Below are 19,707 nucleotides of genomic sequence, written 5' to 3'. Positions count from 1 at the left end.
GAATCATCTTCTACTGTAACTGTAGCTTCAACTGTAGCTTTGAAATTTTGACGTGTTTTTGTTCACAAAGAATTTTTCTATTATTAACAATTTTGTATTTAAAAACCCCATTGATTTTAATATTCTGTATAAAGTACACTGCCCGCCAAAATTATCGCATAAAGCAAAAATGAACCGTAGTTTTTTGTATTTTACTTCTTCTGCGATTTCCTTATGCTGAATCTCTTATGTTATCGTATTTCTTTTGTTTCGTAGCAAAAATCGCCATGTTGATAACTTCTAAAGTTGTTTACTATGAAAAGTCAGTATTAGTGTAATTGGTCAATTTCGTAAAGCATTTTGATTGTGGATTTGAGAGACGGTTAGTAAGAAGTTTTGGTTCCTTCAGTCATAAATTTCGAAAATGAATCCCTACGAACGTTTAAGTTGACATATAACAGCGGAACAATGTGCACAAATTGTTGTACTAGCCGAAGACGGAATTAATCAACAAGATATTGCAAATGGTCTTGATCTGCACCAGTCAACGGTATCTAGAGTTTCGCGTCGTTTCCACGAGACAGGAGAATACTCTAGAAGACCTGGACAAGGACGCAGACGAACAACAACAGCTCAACGGGATCGTTTTCGGCTTTTACAGTCGTTGAGACACAGGACTCTAACTGCTCCAGCTTTGCAAGTTATGACTTTAGGAAGATATCAATTCCAAATTAGTGCAAATACTGTTACAAGAAGACTTGCTGAACACGATTTAAGGCCCAGGATACCAGCAAGGGGCTCACAGTTGACAGCGGCTCACCGAAGAGTACGATTGCTGTTTGCCCAAAATCACGTTGATTGGGAATTGGATCAGTGGAGGTTAGAAATGTTCTCTGACGAGTCCAGGTTTTGCCTGGATCACAGTGACAGACGTGTCCGGGTGAACCGATGCTCAGGATAGTGATTTGCTCAATGTAACATTATCCCGAAAATTAATTTTGGAATTATGGTTGGAGCAGGTATCACTTTCGATGCTCGCACAGAGTTGGTGGTGCTAGAAAGAGGAAACCAAAATGCGGCGACGTACATTACCAATATTCTGGAACCTCATATTGTCCCATTCCGACCACTTATTGGAATGACTTTATTTTTATGCATGATAAAATAGTGAGAAAAATAGTGCAGCATTATTTCCGTGAGGTCGAAATTGGGCAAATGCAATGGCCAGCAAGGAGTTCAGACCTAAACCTCATCGAGTAATTGTGGGATCCTACAGATAAAAGAGTTAGAAGGTTACCAAATCCACCAACAACTCTTCATCAACTGTCTTTGGGTCTAACTCAAGTTTGAGAAGAAATTAAGCAAAGAGTTATACAAAACCTCATTTTAAGCATGAGACAATGTTGTACAGCTGTAATAAAGGCACGGTGTGCCAACACGCACTATTAAATGTTAAATTTCTTTGTTTTCTCCGAATTTGATTTTTTTTATTTTTTTGTTTTCTTGATTTCTTTGTTGTGTTCTGATTATTGTAGTGTTTACTTTTATAAATCTACTTCTTTAATACTTTACAGTTCGAAATGTTGTAACTGGAAATAAATTTGGCTTAAAAACACAAGATTTGAAATTATGCAATAATTTTGGCGGGCAGTGTAGTTCAGTCCCCTGTAAATTCTAATAAATTCTTCACTGTTTCCAGTAGTGTCTAAAGCAAAAAAACTCGTTTTTGCTGTTTAGCGCACGAATAATTTCGGTCAGATCTCTTTTAAAAAAATAATTCCACTTTTCTGATTTTCCTCTTTTTGTAGTCTTAGTATTCTCCAGGCTCTTTTTTGTAATTATGCAATATATAACAGATCTTCCTACCTATAATTACAGTTTAGGATTTAATCGAATACAAATTCATTGTTCTCACATTAAAGATGTCCATCAGTCTATTAAAAATCGCATCGTTAGATCGGGCCTATCTCGTTTAAAATGTGTGTAGCACTTCAACACACTACGTTGTCTCGAAAGACACAACTTTTGGCATTGTGCACATGTAGTAAACTCTTTAAATTATTAGTTTGTGTTGTTTAATTTAAAATACATTAGAAAAACGTCAAAATGACATTTATTGATAACTTTTTGTTTTAGAATCATCTGGCAACATAGCATTTCAAATTTAGTGAAAAAAGGTTCACAACCAAAATGAAATGAAATATAACTACTACTTTCCTCAGTACTGCTAATTTAACAAAATTAAAGCATGGCAACCTATCGTTTTTTTTAAATGGAATCGATTATATGTTACATATTCTAGTCCTTTTTTCGTTGCCTAGTATCACTCTCTCTGTGTCATTATTTTCAAGATCTTGGTCTTCTTCTCACTCTTGGCCTTTTTACTATTGGACCCCGGAAAAGTTGCAGTACTTCGTCATCTGAACTTTCATCGCTTGATGAGTTATTGAATATCTCATTAAAAAGGAATACCAAATTGTTCACATCCATTTGATAGTATTGAAAGAAATTATAAATGGGCACATTTGTCATTTGCGTCAACCATTACTAAGGAATAAACAAATTTAAATTTCGTGCCTAAATCATAACCAGACCGTTCCTTTAGTACCAGATTTTCAGTAACCAAACTGTCAGCTGTCATTGAAATACCGGTTACTTACGGCTTGTAACGGAACATACTCTTAGTTAATAAAAGTGGCTTTAAAATTAAATTTTACATTTATATCTATTGTCAGAAATGGTAGTTCCCATTTTAAAAAATGAAGGTTTTGATATTTTTTGATTACCAATTTTGAAAAATTGCAGTAGGCGTATGAAACATAAAAAAATTTCACTAATCGCGCAACAGATCGACCGAGCCTTTATGAATTCAATTTAAGAAAATCAATTTTTTATTTCCAGTGGTTCAGGAGTTATATATTTTTTAATGAAGCCCTGCAATCCCGCTTTTTTGCGAAAAAGATGACATAGGTCAAAAATGATGACAGATTAGTATCGCCATTTTGAAATAATTTTATTTGAACTTGGAGCAGTGTATTATATTCGGCTACCAATTTTTATAGTAATACGATTTTGGGAAATCAGAAAGTTTCTAACGGACGGGCTACGTGAATCAGCCTGTATATTTGATCTAATTATTATTAAGGCTGGGAATCGTATTCGAATTATTCGAATATTCGAATAGCTGACTTGTAAAATTCGAATATTTGAATAGTCGAATAACTATTCGAATAAAGTAAATTCAGGATGGATTGGGTATTTCATGGTTAAATAATTTTATTTTTTGGCTATGTGATTCTTAAAATAGGGAACCAACACGATGCGAATTTAGCGTAGTAAATTCAGTATGGATTTGGTATTTCAAGGTCAAATAATTTTATTTTTTGGCTATGTGGTTATGTTTGTAAATAGTGACGTGCAGAGAACCAACATAATGCGAATTTACCAATGATCAATACAACGTGAACGGTGTATAACTATTCGAATAATTATTCGAATTATTCCAAGAAAGTCTCAGCCTTAATTATTATACATATTTAGCTATCGCAAAATTACTTTCTTTTTATTATGTAATAACAAAGGAAGAATAAATTTGAGAGTTGTGCGATCAAAAAGAAAACAAAATATATCAGAGCAGGCGTTGTAAATTATTATCAGTCATGTCGCAGCGGAATTCTATGCAAATAAACGGATATAGACAATTTGTGGTCTCAAAGGCTAGGTACTTTATAATAAATCACACCTCATAAATTTTAGACGTTAGATGTTTCGATAAAACAAAGTATTCACAATCTTGATTTGTTTTCTTGTTGATCACTCGATATATTTTTCATTGCATTAGTTATAAAAAAAATGTTTTGTTATAACTAAATACCTAATGATTAAAGAAAGATAATCAGCTCCTAAATCTACGACAATTCTGCATTGATTTTATTGCCAAGGACAACTTACCCCATGAAATATGTTGAACTAAATTTCTGAAAAAAAAAAATCAAAAATAAAGAGACTTAACTTCTCCAAAACGTATTTAGGTATATAATGCAGGTGCAATATTATCTTTTTCTTTGTATTTTTATGTAGATCACTGAACATTTTCGCATTTTGCTTACAAAATATATTGGCATTGTTTCAGCTTCTGACGGAGACTTGCCCTTCTCCCCAGTACTCGGCATGTTGATCGGAGCCACCCTCACCATTATCATAGTGATCCTGCTGGTGATAATTAGAGTACGCAGATCCCAGAGTCAGCCGGAAGTCACAATAGAACAAAAAGTAGCGGGTGGTCCACACCATAACACAATGTCCTCTACAAAGCCACTCTTGAGGAGTGCCTCTCCACGAGACACGGACGAGAGGGATCCCGATGTAATTCCCGCTAAATACGGTAAAGCTTGCTTTTGTAACGGCAAAATAAATCTTGGTATAATTTCGTCATTGAATAAATAACGCTTTTGTAAAGCACAATGTTTACAGCACGAGGCATTACTCTCCCTTAAATATTCGTAACGTTTAATTCCGAGCAACGAGACCGATCCGATGTCAAAAATGCAATCCGAATTTGCAGTTCGCTTTATTTAAACGCGTCCAATCAAAAGAGCATCATTTTTCCAAACAGGACAAAGGAATCGATTGAAAATTTTAAAAACGTGACTCAAAGTAATTCTCTACTTGAGACGACTTAAGTGTTCAGATTTGTACTTGACTTAAGACATAATGTTAGTCGACGAGTTTTTGAGAGAATGTTCAACTGTTTCAACTTCGTAATTTGCTAAGATAAGTTTTGTTTACTTCCTATTTGAAGTAGTGTGGCTCCATAATTTTTTTTTGAACAAGATTTTGCCATGCACACGCCTTTCCATCCCTCGAAGGGGGCGTAATCGGCACCCCTCGCCTCGATCCCGTTATTTTGCCGCATGTCTCATTATAAGGATCCGGAAAAGTCTCCCTCCGATTCATTTCCTTAACCCATTTTCTGGCATGCTTTCGCACGTGCACATAAAGACGGATGTTAATAGCGCCACTTTTCTGTGCCAGGCTCCCCCGACGGAGAGAGCGACAGGAATGTGGGGTCGCTAAACGGTCCCCAAAGTCTTCCTCTAGGAACTCTTGCCACGTCACCGAATTACGCTCAGACGAATGTCCCCGCACCCCAATGGGTTAGTCCCGTTAGTGTTGCTCCTGCTGTCGAGCCGATGGTACTTATCGCTGGTTGTTCACGTGCCTAATCTACTCAACACTCTTTTTCCAGTATCATCTGTATAATAATCCCGTGGCGATGGTCGGCACATTTCCCAGAGATTCCAGACCAAAAGACCTTCGTTTAGGGAACGGAAGCTCATCTACTCTTCAAAGGGCGACGGATTTGGAATTAAACGGATTAGCCATTAAAGAGAGACTGATGGCGAGCCGGTTACCGGAGAGTTGTGTTTAAAAACAAGTGTCTTTTGTATCTTTTGGTTGGACTCAGTTTTACTTTAAGGACCGTCCAAAGCGCCACAGCAACGACGATAGTGTGCCGATTTACCAACCCTCGCTACACTTATTTAAACCCGAAGAGATTTCCAAAATAAAAAAGTACTGCAATCAGTTGCTACCACTGTCTCGAATATTTTCAGATTTTCAAAGATCTTGAGTCCACACAGAACGAGACGAACAACACAATTTAAAAAAATCTATTCATTCATTTTCAACTTTCCAAACAGTTGACACGTCCATCTGCAGTTATTTTAATTTTTTTAAATAAATTCCAAAGTACATTCATGGAACAAGACTTTGTTATTCTATGTCATAGTCAGTTAGAATGGTTTAACATACTCGTACTTCCAGATCTAAGCTGAAATCTACCTAAAATGTTAAATGTCTTGAAAATTTTCTTCAGCTTAAATTTCCTGATTTATCAAATTAACTTTAAAATCAGTTACTAGAATTGTTTTGAAATTTTAAAATATTTTTTCTACGATCGTGCAAAAAGGGGCTGTTCATCGCCAGTAACAAGGCTATTTTAGTTAAAACAGTAGAGAAGCTCTTCCTCTCCTTCAGTGTAATAGTGTAATAGATTTGTTGGCATGAGTGGGCCAGTTTAAAACGTGAGTGAAACGAGCGTTTTAAAGACCCACGAGTGCCAAAAAAAGCCCAATTTACACAGGAACGAGTTAAATACAATGTTTTTTTGTTCGATCGTAGAAAAAATGTTGTATGCAACACGTGCAAAAAGTGTTATTTGCACTTGACGTGTTGTCACGTGTTTTCACGTCACGTGCAATAATCACTCACTTTTTGCACTTGTTGCATAAATAAATATTAACGGTTTCTTTGTTCATGGAAATAGATAATTTTAAACATTGGATATTGAAAAAAAATTATTTAATTTTATGAATAGGTAATGATTGATATAAAAGCATGAGATTTTTCTAAATTTTTCGAACAGTACCTATTGAAAAATTGAGAAAAAATAGAATGACAGTTTTTCCGAAAATTTAAAATTCCATTTTAGACTAAAATTTCTCCATTTTTTATATAAGAAAGTTAATAAAACAGTCACTTGAAAAATGAATACATACTTTCAATTTTCTAAATTAATTCGTAATAAAATTTTCGAAAATTTTCTAATTTTTCCAATTTTCTTAGGTTGGCTCTTTATTACTGTAATAATTTTTACAACTATCTTTCCTGCTACAAACAATCCTTAAGAAGTATAAAATGAATAGAATATAAGTAATATATGACGTTCTTGAAATTTTTCAAGCAATCTTAATGACCACTAATATTGGAAGTTTATAAAAATTTTAGGAAATGCTTCAATAGATTTCTTGACATGAATTTAATTTTAAAAATAATTTGTGCACCGGGAAAAATTTTTTCAAGATTTTGTACATTGTCCTAGAATTAAATTCCTTCATTTACAATTTCTACGATTTGTAAAAAGATGAATAAGTCCAGAACTCTTCCAAAACTGTTTGGACTGTTTGGTGAGATCATAAAACAAAGAACACAAATTGCAGAAATTTCCTATAATAATTGTTTTAAATAACTCGATTATGAAAACACCAAAAAGTCATGTCATTACTTAAGGCCGAGATATTTTTCATTGTTATATTACTACTTTTTAAATTATTATTAATCACACTTTACCAAACCTATTTTTAAAATTTTACTATATACACACTAAGAATATGTTTTATTTTTACCTAGGGTAACTCAATTTCAAATCTTAATTTTTAAAATTTTTGGTGAAATCAGTTTTCGTGACAGCTGGCATATAACATATCAATTCTGTGGCTTTTTCTTTGAAAAAATATAAACATCACAACTGCACATATCTATTTCTATTATACAAGGTCATTATAAATGACTGAAGTCGAAGCAAGCCATGCATATGTTATGAAAATTTTGCCGCTTTCTACAAACATAACTCTAATGTAGCTTGGACTGTCAATGGTGTGTCAATTGTGCGAATGATGTGTAATACTTATTTACATAATCTTGATCATTTTCACATGGAGCGGCAACCATAAATTTTACAGCCAACGCCAACTTGACTACAATTATTTATAATAAGTAATGACTAATGACACAGTGTAATTCTCCCAATGGACTAAGGGCCGGTTTCACCAACGTGAGTTAAATTTAACTACATTGTTACAACAATAGGTAACTAAGGTAACGAAGCATTTTAACCTACAGTTAACTTTAACTGGCGTTGGTGAAACCGGTCCTTAGATGATATATTATTCAATTATATTAATATACAAATAAGCAAGTGCTGTTCTTGTATATTTCTATCCACTATTCTAATTGATTTATGTTTTCCAAAATAAAATTTCAAGATATTGCCTGAGCATTAAGAGCACTAGGTAATCTTACTCCATCGATAAGAATAAATTAGTTTACAAAGAGATCTAAGTTGTGGTGGTAGCAACTGAATCTACCTAAACCCAAATGAGACCCAAAAGAGTTCCTAGAACTGGGCAAACTTTCGAAAAGCAAATCGCCACACTGCCCTCGTCACAATTCGCATGAGTTAACGTTTTCTAAATGTAAATTGTGTCTAAACATAGACTGATGTAGAACTAAGCGATGTAAATATGTTTAAAATTGAGTGTTTGTGTCTCTTGGTGCAAGAGTGGACACCTCATACTACTATAGACAATCCTTAGTACATAACTAAAACATAGATAAATTTATAATGAAGACTTGTATATATCATTGTTGCATATCGTGAAAATGGTTGGTTGTTTTGTAACCAGTACTTGAATGCTTTTGATAAAAATTATGATGTAAGAGGCATTTGAAGCTAAAATACGAAATTCAAGTGATTGTTTTTACTAAATGTAAATTGAAACGAATTCGATTATCTAGAGAATATTGTAGTTGTTGTCTTCTATTGTTCACATGTTAACAGGAGATTATCTTACTTTTAATTCATCTATTGCGTATTACTGTCTTAACAAGTTCATTTGCTAGGATTTGTCTTCCAAAACTCATATATGATTTATCAATCTCGAGAACGAATCAGATAAGAAATGGTGTCATGTGAACTATGTATCACAACAACAACTAAGATTTTTGTAAAATAAACAAGGAATAAATGTTATGTAGGATTTATGTTCTCTTGAGCCATTGGAAGCAATTTGTGTTACTTAAGTTAAGACTACTAAGCGTCCGTTTCCGATGTTCATGTAGATATCGATGAATTTTTATGTGCATATCGTTAATCCATATCTTTTATTAACCAGTGTATGGTTGCAGCAAGTTACAAACAGTAATTATTTTCTGAATAATATCCCAACGCACTTGTTGCTATTGTACTGTTTAAGATAGCTATAAATAAATATTGTGATATTTTATGTAGGCTAAACCCATGTAATTAGGAGACATATTGTAGAAAACGATAATAAATGTATAAAAACACTTTATTGCTCAGTCGGTCAACACCAGAAGAAGCATCTTGATAGATTTTTTTAGACTAGTCCATCAAGAAGTGGATCGGTCATGTGAACAAATAAATAAAAGCAAATTCAAAATTCTATAAAAATAATAAAACGCTCTGGCTCAAACACTTTTAGCATTAACAAGGGTGATTTGGCACAAGAAGCACAAGAGTTTCTCCCCCGCATCTGCAGTTTCCAGGATCCATTGGAGTTCAGCATTCAACTGCAACAATCAAACTAAACTAAACTATTCTGCTTGTCTCGTCGGCATTACCGGTTGAAATATTGTATCTATGTAGACTTCTGCCGAATATGTTGCGCTGTAATTTGTTGACAATGGACATAGGAGAACTTCACATGGATCATCTGGCGTTACGTTCAAATTAAATTTGGTTCCTCTCACATTCAAGGAAACATCGTTCAAAAGAGCGGCGTCGATATTAAACTCGTCTGTAAAAATCCAGTATTTAGACAAACGAACTCCATTATCTGATCATATTGCGTCGCCAAGATTTCAATTAACAACTTGATAAATATGGGATAAACAGGTGGTCTCTGTCAGGTACTAAACTCGTAACTTATCGGGTTTAATCTGTCTGTGAGGAATCGGGACTTAACGTGACACTTTGTTTTGATATATTTGATTGAGATGGCGCCAATAAAAGTTATCTCTTAAGGATATGGAAGTCCCTCGATAAAGAGTAACAAGTTCTACTATTTTCTATCTAGGATTACAGAAGGGTTTTTAAGACATCACATTTGTGAGCCGCTCGGTTACCAATAACTGCTTATGAATAATTATCAAAAAGTACATATGATTCCTCTTACCGTAAGGCTTACCAGTATTTATTGTAAAAGAAATTGAAGTGTTAGATCCTATTGTCAATTGGCAGCTAGTAGCATCATCGTCACATCCTTCGATTTGGATGTTGTCAAACAAAAAGTAAGAACCTGCAATAATGATATCAAGAAATATATTTAATATTAATTCTTTGTTAATATAATTAAGTGTCTATAGTTGGCGCGGCCAACCGGTGGAGTCGTCACGAGGTATTCACACGTGATAGTTCGTAGCGACGTCATGAAAAGCCTGATTTACACTGCCTCGCCAAATTTGAGTTTTGTGGTGGAAGCTTAAATCTTACTTACACAGAAGCACTGAAAACACAAGACAACGAAACTATGGAAGCTTGAAAATTTCGGCTGCGTGCATTGAACTGCACCATACTTCTTAAAGTGTCTCCTATTAACCAATAGGAAACCTCTCCGAAAATCACGTGAAGATCACGCCAGTTTATTACTCCATTGAGTTGCCGCGCCAACTATAGTTTTACGTTTTGAACCTAGTTTCTAGTATGTAGGGCTGTTTTGGGAATATAAAAAATAAAACTGGAATTTCTATCAATTAAGATTAACTAAGAGAAATGAGAAAAAAATAAAAACTAAGAATCTAATACTGGGTGCATGAGAATATACACAATAAATGATAAATTTTACTAGATCTGATTATTTTCGCTGACTCACAAGTGAAGTGTTACCTAATCTGTCATAAGATGAAAGAGTGACCTGATTAGATTTATAAATTACAACGAATCGAATACCACATGTTTACTATTCGGAGTAATCAAAAAACAAATAAATCAGTTAGTAAATCTTGTCATGCTCAAGGTATCGATAATTATTATCAACAAAGCAAAAATAACAGTACGGCGTATGCACCGCAAATTAAAAACACACAATGTTGTCCATATTGTCACCATATTATCAACGAAGATGGAGTGGAGATACAAAATTTCCCAGGGGAGTATTAATTTTCAAAGGCTGGTGATGCTACCAACGAAAAATAACAATTCAGACGAAATATTCCGTTTTATCAAGACAACTTTACAGCTAAGAAGAGCTGCAGGATCTTGATTCAAAATATTCACCAGATGTAACCCCCCGTCTTTACCCTCCAATTTTCAGCTTGATTCTTGCTTTCATAGTTCATCATTAAACAAATGGCTCCAAGCACAACAAAGATTTTTTTCAAACACATCAAAGTAAACAGGAATGTTACATCTTAGATTTTAAGTCCTTTTTTTATGTCTTAAAATGTAAATAATTTGCCTTTGATCAATGAGAAAAACATATTGTAGGATTTTAATAAGTTAAAGTCATTATTGTAATATATGTATTGTAAAATATTTTAAAAGCTCTCGAAATTCTTTAAAGAAGAAGAACAGGAATAATTTCCTCGTACAATATAAAATGTATTAAGCTGACATTTTCTTCTTATCTACATAAATTACTTGTTATTATTTTTCAATATGTTCCTCCTAGTAGCTTTTTTAAACTTTAGACTAGTTTCTTACATCCAAATTTTTATAGGATATTAGAACTAGCAGCACTTACTTATTCAATAGTTCATTCAAAAAACTGTGAGATTTGTATCTCAAACTGTAAAGAATCTCCTTAGCAAAGATATCTAACAACTTTGGCATTTGGTTATTACTCGCGTTGTCCTCCTCGATTGATTTAAAAAATTAGTTATTTATGTTATAATTATACAGGGTGTCTTTTAAATGCTAGTACAAAAAGACTGGGGCATATGGAGATTCTAAAGAGTTCAGAAAACCATTTTTTTAAAATCTGAAATGGTAGGGATAAACTAACCCTGTCTATGCACATTCTACGCCACAGACACAACAATAGTAAACAAGTTAAACCATAGCAAGGCGACAAAGTTATCAACAAAAATACTATTGTTGTTTGACAACCCCAGTTTTTAATTACCTTTAATTCAGCAGAAGACTGACAATTTTAACCAAAATTTAATTTATTTTTATCTCTAAAACGAACAGACTTTTATTAACTAGATAATTTTTTTTGTGTATGAGTTTTACTCATCGTCACCTATTACCAATCTTTTTTTATACTAGTATTTAAAAAGCACCCTGTATAATTAAAATGTCATTGATTACACAGGAGGCGTCTTTCATCATCATGACAATTAAGTATTTATTTAATTAAATAATTCTTATTTGTTTAAGAAACTTCATTCAGGGAATTCTCAAATTGTTAAAAATGAATTTCTTTTGTGAATATAATTACTAAAACATAACAAACGGTTTAAACATTTTAATGATATAAATTATTGTAATTATGGTAATATTATATGTTATTAACATATAAATTATTAGCAAACCTATTAGATGTTTACAATTTAAAATTCAGATTAAAATTTGCAATTGGTATCTTACCACAATTCTTAAATTCTATAGCATTTACGCTATGGGAACAGAAAATTACCGCAACTGCGAACAATATATTATAATGCATATTGACTTGACTGCCACTGAATTAATTGCTAGAACAACACTAACACACTCAATTTTGCGTGACGAACTTAATAGGTGTAATATAATCTTCAATCTCTGCTTATCAGTACACTATCGTTAATCTAATCGAAGGGTTCATCACATTTAAATGCGAAAAAATTAGATAAATCGCATGGCGCAGAAAAGACCAGAAGATTTTTATGTGAAGTTTTTTTGGTGGGTCTTAAATCACATTAGCGAATACAAAGTACAAACAAGTTGTTCAAAATATGCAAAATGCAATTAGCTTTTTTTTAATATAATTGCCCATATACTGATGTCAGCACAACTAAATTACCCGTGTGTCAACTTACGTAAATGTTAAATGATGATGAACAAATTATAACAATCAACATGTAGCTAAGCTGGTATTCCAAAGTTACTTTAAGTCAGACGTGTTTTCAAACAATTATTACATTTGCACCAAGATGTCAACACGTACACGTTTCTGGAAGTTTCAATGTGTTAAATAAAAAAGAGAATGTGAAGGTTGAACCTAAAAAAAAAAAAACTAAACTCGAATCATTAAAAAAAAAAAATTAAAATATTTAAAAGACAAAAACCATTAACATTCTGTTTCTGAAATACCTCGCTCTGAGGTGACACGCATTTTTTAAATTATTTTTTATATATCTTCTAATCTGACATCATCAAATAATTTTGATATCATTTTAATTATTGATACACATTAAAGCTCACATTCTCGATAACAGAATTTTTTTAAACTGCATTTTAAAGTTTGATCGATCTCTTTTAAATAATGAGATTAAATCTATTAAGGACAGATCAATCCTTGATCTCGATTTAATTTGTTCTCTGAAATTCCTCCACTCGTTTACAAACTGAATGTCACATGATTTCTTCGTAATTACTGGCACTTTTACTTAGATTTAAAAAAAAAAGACTCAAATGACAATTCACTCACGCTACTTGGACAAAGTTCACTCTTAAAAGGTGAACAGAAGTAGCCAATAATGTTATACGAGTACATATTAATAAATTAATTTTATACCATTGACTTACATAATTAGATCGTGTCCGTGAATAATTTAATTAAATAGTTTTTCATGTTTTTAATATCTAATGTAAACAGAATGGAAGTCCAGTGAAGTAAAAGACTTGCATTACTTGTACTTGTATGACTGGTACAAATCTTCAGAAATAGTCTACATAAAAGTGTTTCTAGGAGTTAAAAAAAAAATCCGTCTCCGTATCACAAAATACGACAGATAACAGGAAAATTGTTCCCAAATTTTTTATAGAACCCAAAATTTCCTACAACAATGTCAGGAACAACAATATTGTAACTATGATAGTTTAGAAGTGAAAGTTGTGCAAAAGCACTCGCCCGAAATACGTGACTTATGGATTCCGCGGATACGAATTCTCAAAAAATGCACGTAGTATTTAAATGCAATCAAGGAAGGAGCATATAAAATAACACAGCAAGTGAGAGCCCAACGGTTAAGATGACTGGGTCATCTGGAAAGACTACCGAAAAATAGAGCCACAAAGCAAGAAGACATGAGAGAAAGAAAGAGAGAGGGAGAAGTCGAGGAAGATTTGCATAGGATGGGAGGATGGGAGTGACTCAGTGGAGAAGGCAAAGAACTGAACAACTTGGAAACGAAGAGCCTCAATTAAAGAATTTAAAAATGTATACAGTATTCATGCAAGATGTCCAGCCTGACCAGGTAAAACTGCAACCCAAAATACATTCTACAAAACATGCATTATGTTTTGGTATTTAAAAATTAAATCAGAAATCCGAGTAGGTATTCTGTTAGTTTGAAAGATATATGTCATTGCATTTTCCGCTCATATTTATAATTTGAAAATGTTTTCGAACGATGACAGAACCGACATGATTCTACTAACCCATTACTTTTGTGATTTTAATTGCTTATTATTGTAATTAAATAATACTTTGTTGAGGGAGGTATTTTTCTGTCAGAACTTGACATTCATTAGGTTAAAAGCTATATATGTTTTATGTGCATTATGGTGATGTAACAGGGATCGAGATAGCTTTATGAATTGTATTTTGGGTTGCATTTTTACATGTTCAGGCTCGTCATCTTACGTGAATAATCCTGTATACAACGTGTTTTGCCTACGAGTACGAGCCTGATGAAGTTTAAACGCAACACACAATACATCTGACAATGGGAACTAGATTAATTAAAAATTATACTCGTAAATTGTGATTTTGGACATTCCTAACCAACACAATCGCAGGGGAGCTGTTCTGCTGTCTAAATATTATTTGCCCCTAATCTAAGGGATAATATGGGTGCTGTTGTGGATTGGCTGGGATGACGTAACAAATTAATACAATCATGAGAGTGTTAAATTTAACATTTTATTTTTATTTTTTAAATGTATACTTTATCACAAGATTTTTACTTAAACTAAAGAGGATTGACGTCTGATATTAATAGACAAAATACAAAACACTAACTAAATTTATTTCTACTGTTGGTTTACACAAGCGCCAATAAACTTAATTAGTAATTCTTGCAGGAACTTCGAAACAAATGATATCTTTACCATCCGGCATCGTCAGTCCCCAGTGAACCACTGCTTTCACCTGAGAAATAGACACATTTAGATTTTATCTTTCAATACCGAAATGCGAGTTGGCAAATAAGCACGCCAAATTAAAAGTGACTGAAAAGAATTGATAAGACGTTGCCAAATCCTAATCTGACATGTTCTTTAATTAATCAATCTTGACATTTATGCAAGTAAACGTCGTAGATAAAATAATTTTATAGGTATTTCTAACTGGGTATGATTGAATGCGAACTGCGAAGTTAGTTGCATGGGAAGAATTAACTACAGATAAATGTCAGGAAGAAGGAGGAAATGGAAAGGAAAAAGATAGAATGAATGAAGATAGGAAAGGAAAAAAAGCAGCTGTACGTAGCTAGTATTTCGAATTGAAGTCTTGGAAATTTGTTCTTTAGTACTACGGCCAGGGTAGTACCCAAACGTAGTTATAATATTATATTTTCTCACCCTTGGATAAATTTGAAGGACCTCCATGTCGTTCTTGTAAAGATAATCCTGACCTTTCTTAAGAGGACATCCTACAAAGTTTTTACCGTCCTCCGAGTACATATTTTTGCAGGCATCAGTTTGATCGTTCCCGGGATAGGGAAATGGTACTCCCGCGATGTAAGCGTGAATCGTATTCAAAATCTTATCGACGTCTCTATCTAGAACAAACATATTTACCAAAGAAATTTATTTAGAAATACATAGTGCATCGTCGTGATAAAGAGGTTATAAATAGCCAAAAAGTATTATTAATATTATCTCAAGGGCTTTATTTTTTTTAAATCTGATTCAGATCGGTTTATTATTAGACGTGGAAATGCGATAAAAATAACTAATAAAAAAAAGTTCAGAATATTCTGATGTGCTGTAATTAATCCTTGTCTACAAGGAATCAAGGATGCTTGAAACTTCTTGCGCAGTTTAAATTATTGTTAGCGTAAACCCGCTTACCTTCCTTTTATTTTTCATGTAAATAAGTACAGAAAATAATTAATGGAAATTTCTGTGGCTTGTTTTTGATGAACGAAATAAAAATTCTAGAAAAATGTTCTGCTTTATCCAGAGTACTTAATTATAAAAAGAATACTTTATATTTTAAATAAATGTTTACACCGCTCTGGACTTAATTCATTTTATGTTGCTTGAGGCTAAACTGTTTGTTAAATCTTAATGAACTTTTAACGAGTGACCACCTTATTGCATTGTATCGAATGTATAGATGACATTATTTTCCCATTGACGTAAAAGTAATTAACTTAATAACACGAACATATCTACAAATAAAACACATAAAAGTGTTGAAATCTACATACTCGAATTAACAGGTTTTTTTTCAGTTCTTTTATTTAATTTTTTTATTTTATATCTCTCATATTTAACTGTTCAAAAATAGTAGTAGTATTTAAAGAGTTCGTGTATAAAATGGGCTTTTTTTGCCAGTTTCGTTTCATTCATGTTTTAAAGGCCCACGAGTGCCAAAAAGAGCTCAATTTACACACGAACGAGTTGAACACAACGTTTTTTTGTTCCACGAGCCCCTTAAAGCTTTAAAATTAGCTTAACGTTTCGTTTTGATAAGTCGTGACATTAATCAAAATTCGTTCACACAGGAGAAAATTCTCAAATTCTGACAGTGTCAAAAAAAAAACATTTTGTTGAGTCACATTTCAATTACGCACAAAGTGCGAAGCAAACTGAAATTTAAAACAATAAGAAACACGACAAACGAGTTTTGCATACAATCGAAATAAAACCAGCTTGTTAATTAATAAAACTTGTTTCTGTATTGTATTTGAAATCGCCTTCTCCAAATTTAATTTCAAATTAAAATAAAAGTTTTACAAGGCAATTTTTTTTTTGTATTGATTACTTAATAGAAAACTCACCTGGTGTAACCTTCATTTGAACCTTAATGACTGTATTTTTTCTTAACCTGCATGGCGGTTTCTTGCACGACCCCACTTTAACACGGTCCGTTAAACCCTCTACGGGCTTATCTAAAAAAGATTTCCATTAGCTACTACATTACAATAATTATTCCTTAAATTAGCTTTCACTTTTTACGCAATTAGTTAATTCTTTTTCCAGGGAGTCAATTAAGACAAAGACCACCGGTTCGCATTGACCCAAAACCTACTAATAAAAATTGATTTGATTACTAAACTTACCAATATCGTGACACTGAGTAACATTAATCGCAGATGAATACGAAAGTACGCTGCACAAAAACAAAAACAATAAGATCTTCATTGTCGGTACTGGCTAACACTAAAAAGTAATTTAACCAAACTCCACAGGTTATATATTAACAGTTTATCATACGCTCACCGGACTCTGGGATCCGGTGTTCACCCACTCTTTAAAGAAACGCTCTACTCCCACCCCACCTCTAGATCTTCGTTGTTAAAACAGACACTTCCGACTTACAGATAATTTTTATTCTGGCCACGCACGTCTCTGACGTCTGATCAACATTTTTATCGCAAGTAAAATCGCTGCGCTTGCAATCAGCATACAATTTAAAATACCAAAACCATTGTCAATTCGATTCCGCCTAAATAAAATAGTTTTGCTTTTCGGAAATTCGTTAATGAACAAAGCAGAGGTTAAAATGTTTGGCTTTTATTTTAAATTATGTCTTGGGGCCTCATCCAGATGAATTTAAGTGACTATTCCCATTCCCAGCGATAATTTTTAACAAATGAATGCAGCCTTGAGAATTGCTTCCAAATGGACTCACGTGTCTTTTTTGTGTTGTTGGAATCATTTTCTTCAATTTCTGGGTTAATTTCTTCTTCCGATTTGCTGCCAAATTGCCAAAGTTGGTTCATAGAATAGTCCTCCGATCCGAATACAACTCGTAGTCCAAATTACGTAGACTATTTTTCAAACTGGTTTCACTCATTCAATTGTGCTTGAGAATCTCACTCGTGCTGACGCACTCGTGGATTCATTCCCAAGTTCCCAAGCACAATTGATAATTCGTGACCAGTTTGAAAAATAATCGACATAATTTGGACTACTCGTGGTATAATACCACGAATGAATGAATATTACTAAATATTACTAAATTTGTGTTTTTAGCATGGCCTACTTGTAGCTTTGCTACAAATTTTTTATTATTAATATTAAAAAGGAGACAAAATTTTATGAAAAGCGAGACAAATAGTCTGTACGTAATTATAGATACCTATTACAGTGTGATCAAGAACGTCTGTTGGTAACAATTAAATTTGGCAAATTTGAAATTTACCATCAAAGGTTCATTTTTGTAATAGCGTAAACATAACCGGCATAACCAAAAATGTTTTTAATGCCGTCTCAAGATAAAAAAAATTCAGTCAGCGCAAATTACGAGACAAAAAACACCAGCACTTTTCAACAACTGTTTAATTGCCAACAGACTCAGTCATTGTTGATCACGCCGTATTATTATTACATATTATTGTTGCTGTTGCTATTATTACCATTTTAATGTGAATAATCCGAGAAGCCACTGAATTATTAAAACGGATGTTTTATAGTTTTTAACGTATCATAATAATTTATTAACTTGGAAATTTCCTTGACGAATGAAAAACGAGGCGATGATATTATATAAAATTGTTTTGGTAGCGATTACTTGTTTTCCTTGATCCTTAAACAGTCGATAGGCTTAAGCAGGCTTGTAAATCACAGGTGGAGAATTCTTGTAGATATAAAACATTAATTCTTTAAAATTCAAGAGAATACACGACCATTATTTAAATGATGCTAAACATTTGCATTAACAACACAATGATCAATGACAAACGGTATGAATGTAAGTAATGTATTTTAAGCGACATTGAAAGTGTCAAAGTAAGCGGACATTACTTTATTTAAGCCTCGTACACGAGAACGTATCTTGAAGAACAAAAACAATTATTATGGAGATAAATTTTATTTAAATTCTTACATACTATAAGAGTCAAGTCCCCTCAAAGCAAAGTACTTAAAAATTTTGGTTCCAAACTGGTTTTTCTTGTATTCCAAGAAGAAATGTATTATTCCAAACACGGAATCTTGGCCAACATTTTTAGACATTTCTAAAAAAAATGACGTAAACCAATCATTAGTGTCATTAATAATAGTTATTTATGGTATAAGTGGGTTATTTAAGATATTACCCACGAGAGGTATTTGTAACCTACGAGGGCTTGCCCGAGTAGGTTATTACCTCGAGTGGGTAGTACTTAATAACCCACGTATGCCATACAACGTTTTATCCAATATTCCAAAATTTTTAGATAATGACATTATTGATGAAATTCTGCTCCCGATGGGTTATGAACGTTAATAACCCACGGTGCTAATGGCAACGTGGGTTATGTATGTTATAACCCACGGTGCAAATGGCAACGTGGGTTAAAACAACAGACTAGTTATAGCCCAGTTTACTCAATTAAAACTAACTAGTAAAACACGATATTACTATTGAATGTTGGATAAATAACAATTATTAAAAATCACTTTGAAGTTTTTCTTGTGACATCAAAAAGCAGGGAAATGACATTATCGAGTCAAAAGTTGGGTTGTATTCAATAAAGGCCAGTTCACACATATCAGCTAAATGCCAGTTGTAGCCAAGGTTCCGTGTCCGGAGTAGTAGTTAAATCGATTTACAAAGAGATTTATGAATTATACATACAGGAATTTATACATTCACGAGTAATAATGAACCTGTGAATGAAATTTGTGATGCAGCCAACATTACATTTGGACCGATCATGTGGATTTAAAAAATAAGTATATATTTTAATTTTATACAACATAGTCAACAAGTCCGACATTACCTATATTGTTGGATGCATCATAACTTTTGTTAGGCTCATTATTACTCGTGAATCACCTAATAA

General features: G+C 33.0%; 2 protein-coding genes across 8 annotated transcripts in view; one reads left to right on the top strand and one right to left on the bottom strand.

Moving 5' to 3' along the window:
* The window catches only part of LOC138122789 (neural cell adhesion molecule 2-like), a 233,298-nt gene extending 224,409 nt beyond the window's left edge, over positions 1-8,889 (top strand). The window contains exons 11-13 of the mRNA XM_069037083.1: positions 4,112-4,363; positions 5,014-5,174; positions 5,228-8,889. Of these exons, the coding sequence (XP_068893184.1) occupies positions 4,112-4,363; positions 5,014-5,174; positions 5,228-5,410 (596 nt within the window). The 3' untranslated portion in view covers positions 5,411-8,889. The remainder of the gene's footprint in view (positions 1-4,111; positions 4,364-5,013; positions 5,175-5,227) is intronic.
* On the bottom strand, positions 8,876-17,176 carry LOC138125002 (NPC intracellular cholesterol transporter 2 homolog a-like). Of its 7 annotated transcripts, none has more exons than XM_069040206.1 (8): positions 16,999-17,176; positions 16,717-16,827; positions 15,290-15,489; positions 12,832-14,858; positions 12,583-12,764; positions 9,750-9,860; positions 9,184-9,359; positions 8,876-9,132 (listed from the first exon to the last, which is right to left on the bottom strand). In XM_069040206.1, exons 1-4 carry the CDS (start codon positions 17,078-17,080, stop codon positions 14,772-14,774), a joined length of 480 nt encoding a protein of 159 aa, XP_068896307.1. In that variant the 5' UTR covers positions 17,081-17,176; the 3' UTR covers positions 8,876-9,132; positions 9,184-9,359; positions 9,750-9,860; positions 12,583-12,764; positions 12,832-14,771. The 7 variants fall into 7 exon arrangements, with proteins under 7 accessions (XP_068896307.1, XP_068896306.1, XP_068896308.1 ...); XM_069040205.1 differs by having other exon boundaries at positions 12,857-14,858; XM_069040207.1 differs by having other exon boundaries at positions 12,583-12,716; positions 12,857-14,858.
* Positions 17,177-19,707: the final 2,531 nt, after the last annotated feature.

This window comes from Tenebrio molitor, chromosome 2, assembly GCF_963966145.1.
Source record: "Tenebrio molitor chromosome 2, icTenMoli1.1, whole genome shotgun sequence".
Taxonomy (NCBI): domain Eukaryota; kingdom Metazoa; phylum Arthropoda; class Insecta; order Coleoptera; family Tenebrionidae; genus Tenebrio; species Tenebrio molitor.
The sequence above is the reverse complement of the archived record's forward strand: the minus strand, read 5'-3'. Positions and strand labels throughout refer to the sequence as shown.

Bases quoted from the DNA above. Each gene is read 5' to 3' on its own strand.
- LOC138125002 (XM_069040208.1), bottom strand. From the start codon at position 17,080: ATGAAGATCTTATTGTTTTTGTTTTTGTGCAGCGTACTTTCGTATTCA. The intron at 16,828-16,998 runs GTAAGTTTAGTA...AATCTTTTTTAG, and splicing joins TACTCAGTGTCACGATATTG to ATAAGCCCGTAGAGGGTTTA. The intron at 15,490-16,716 runs GTGAGTTTTCTA...TGTTTGTTCTAG, and splicing joins TCAAATGAAGGTTACACCAG to ATAGAGACGTCGATAAGATT.